This window comes from Cydia splendana, chromosome 6 (genome assembly GCF_910591565.1).
Source record: "Cydia splendana chromosome 6, ilCydSple1.2, whole genome shotgun sequence".
NCBI lineage: Eukaryota > Metazoa > Arthropoda > Insecta > Lepidoptera > Tortricidae > Cydia > Cydia splendana.
The window spans coordinates 2,536,946-2,540,078 of record NC_085965.1 but is presented as its reverse complement, the minus strand read 5'-3'; the positions used below and the strand labels follow the sequence as shown (position 1 = coordinate 2,540,078).

Genomic DNA, 3,133 nt, shown 5'->3' with positions numbered 1-3,133 from the left:
TAATTAAATATGTGTACAAAACGCGAGAGTTTAAAGTGTGATAGATAATTATGTCAAATTTGACGTTTCCGCGATTCTGGAGGTCCTCTAGAACGATTTCGACAAGTTATGACTTAGATATCCAAGTCACATCTAGTCGATATCTAATGTAGATCTAGTTGATCTCTAAATCGTCTCAAGATCTTGTGATTATCTCGAAATCCGAATAGGCCTGTTACTTATATTTACTATTCCTTCCACGTGCCCCTGAACTAGGTTCATCTTTCTCCAAAAGCTCTTCATCGATCAGCAGCTCAAAGCTCCCCAAAGCTTCAGCATTCGGAAGCTTGTTCCACCGGACGTCCGGCACACCATCCGGCGGCAGCACAACAGATAAAATATTGTCTATTAACTTATACTTCAGTATCCTGTCGTTGACTGTTGTAGACGTTAACGAAGGCGAAGCATTCACTTCGACCAACCAAGGCTTCAACTGGTTATCTATGATTATATCATAACCATAACACTCAAAACAATGCCTGTCGTTCGCCATCACAGGCGCAACTGCCTTCAGGGAATGCACAATAAGCCACTGCATTGCCGCAAACAACTTCTCCGTAACAGCTCTACCTCGCGTACCCTCCAAATAAAATCTCAAATTTTCCACGCTCATTTTCCCCCCGTGTATGCTATTGTAGTCCCCGCCATGCTTCTGAACACTAACATTCGTAAGATGCACGTACATGTTGTCTAGTTCGGTAACACTAGTATCGTATTTTACTGTACAGAATCTACAAAAGCCGAGTTGGAACAGATAAGCCTTAAGAGGGCGGAAAGAAGTGACCAACACGTAAAGTCTTAAATCGAACTTTTTGCCGCCGATTAGAAGAGGATTGTCTATGTAACGGGAAATAACGTAGCTTTCCTTGCTTAGCTGCGGGTGGAAAGGAGTTTTCGCTTCACGGGACCATTTCTTCAGCTTCGATAGTTTGTTTATAAGGAAAATTCCGGTGCCTTGAGATTTTCCACACGGCTTCATGATCCAAGTGCTCTGCGGTGACTTGCGGTATTCCTCCACGAACATATTATAATCCGCTGGCAGGACGAAGGTTATCGGCACGAAGTCAAGATGTATATAACGCGTGACTACTTGCCCTCCTGGTAGTACTACTTCAGCTTTTTCAGCTAGTAAACTGCCTTCTCTTTCAAGTTCTTTTCGGTATCGCTTAATATTTTTGACGAGCAGATCCTTTCTTGACAATTCGTAATGATTAGGGAAGTGATTTATCATTTGGTTGTCGTTCATTCGGTAGCCGCTTTCGACGCTGAACAGGCTTCTGCAGGTTTGCGTGGAGGCCCAGTAGAAATTCCATTCGTCATCTGGCCCAACTTGGTTCCATCCGCGCCGCTCGAAGTTGCTCAGCAAAACCGACTTTTCTAAATCCGTGCAAAAGTTCACGCGGCACCTTTCGACAGCTGGCACGTTCACTCTCCCGTACAGGCTGGTAGCTATTTTTTTCGCTTCCTGATTCATTGTTGCTGGTCCCGTGTAGTCAGGCAGAAAGTTCGGTCCATTGCCCAAATATTTGAGGCACGGGTGGGCCTGTTGTCATGGCAGTGGGCAAATAGAGCTGCGAGGGCGATAGCGAACAGCGCTTATTTCACTATGACTACGTGTAAACACGGGTCCGTATTGATTTTTGTTGAGTTTTACGCGTGTGTCGCAGCTGGTTTGTAAATAGAAGCGTTTGAAGAGTAACGGGAGGTATTAATTGGCTTGTTTTAATGTCAGCGACGGTGATGATATCGCTGGCTCAATATTACTACTAGTTCTAAGTTACATTTTCAAGATAGTTGAAATTCGACTTAATGTCACTATGTCAATGTTCAAATTTCAGTTCGATAAAAGTGAAACAGAGAACCCTGTAATATAGGGCCAGCGATATGTCAGTTTATGATTTATATGACGTAACTAAAGTCTGTTCGGAAAGAGAAGAGTCGTGGAATGTATTGGGCCCCATACATTCGACGACTCTTCTCTTTCCGCACAGACTCTACCAGGTTTAAGGGCTGATTTAGATTAGATTTTAGTTACATTGCGGACTGATGATTACATCCAATTCAACCGACCGATCAAAAACCGCAATGTAATGAAACTCGCATGCGAGTTCTCGCATCGTCTAAATGAGCCCTAAGTTACGTAGTTACGTCATATTAATGGTAAACACTAACCACGCTAACTTTACAGTTAGAACGCATACATACTCGTATCCCCATAAGCTCCATAAATACTTGACGTAGCACTTGGCATGAAAGACACTAGGTATTTTCTCTCACCACATATTGTCGAAAGGTAAGATTGCGCTGCAAATTATTTGGAATAAGTATTTATGTTCATTGACACTGAAAAAATGAAAAAAATTAAAAATATTTATTGACGAAAAGTTTACAATTGTAAAGGATTAACTTTGGTACTCGCACTAGGCACGCCTGTATCGCGGGGACCAATAGCAGGAGGTATAGTTGTACCAAAGACATATGTAACTTCGTATAAGACGAATAAAGTCTAAGGAAAAAACGTGCCTCGGAATTCAAGTAAAAGTCATTCTCGAATAGATGCCGCACACACCTTTAGCCTATCCTCGGCTAGATGGCGTGACGACACCGTTTCATATTTAACAATTTTAACACATAGATATCAGTGAATGAACATGGATCAAAATTATATAAAAATAATAAAATCATTTATCCATATACATACATTTTTTGATAACTTTATACGTTTTCATTTTGAGTTTTTGTTGTGTGTCGATAGATGGCAGTAAATTTACAGTGACTACAAAATTTACAATGACAGGACCCCTCTATACTATCTATTCTTTTTGGTTGTACCAAAGAGTGTTATTACCTACCGGTTGAAAATTTGACTTAAATGTTAGGTTAGCTAGGACTACAATTCTAAAACTACATATTATTTATAAACTATGGGAAGTAAACTAAAAACAGTTAAATTCAGTTTGTTTGCATCTCAAATTTTAGTAATATCTAATTTGTACAATTTTCTCTGTCTCATCATAAGTTAAACTTGCTAGCCATTTCTTAACAAGTACTTTAGCATCATAAGCGGATTTATCTTTGATATCAGAGTGTTTTA

General features: G+C 40.2%; 1 protein-coding gene across 1 annotated transcript; it reads right to left on the bottom strand.

The window, feature by feature from the left end:
- Positions 1-214: 214 nt before the first annotated feature.
- On the bottom strand, positions 215-1,760 carry LOC134791824 (polyglutamylase complex subunit TTLL1-like). The gene has a single exon (XM_063762961.1). It carries the CDS (start codon positions 1,511-1,513, stop codon positions 215-217), a length of 1,299 nt encoding a protein of 432 aa, XP_063619031.1. The 5' UTR covers positions 1,514-1,760.
- Positions 1,761-3,133: the final 1,373 nt, after the last annotated feature.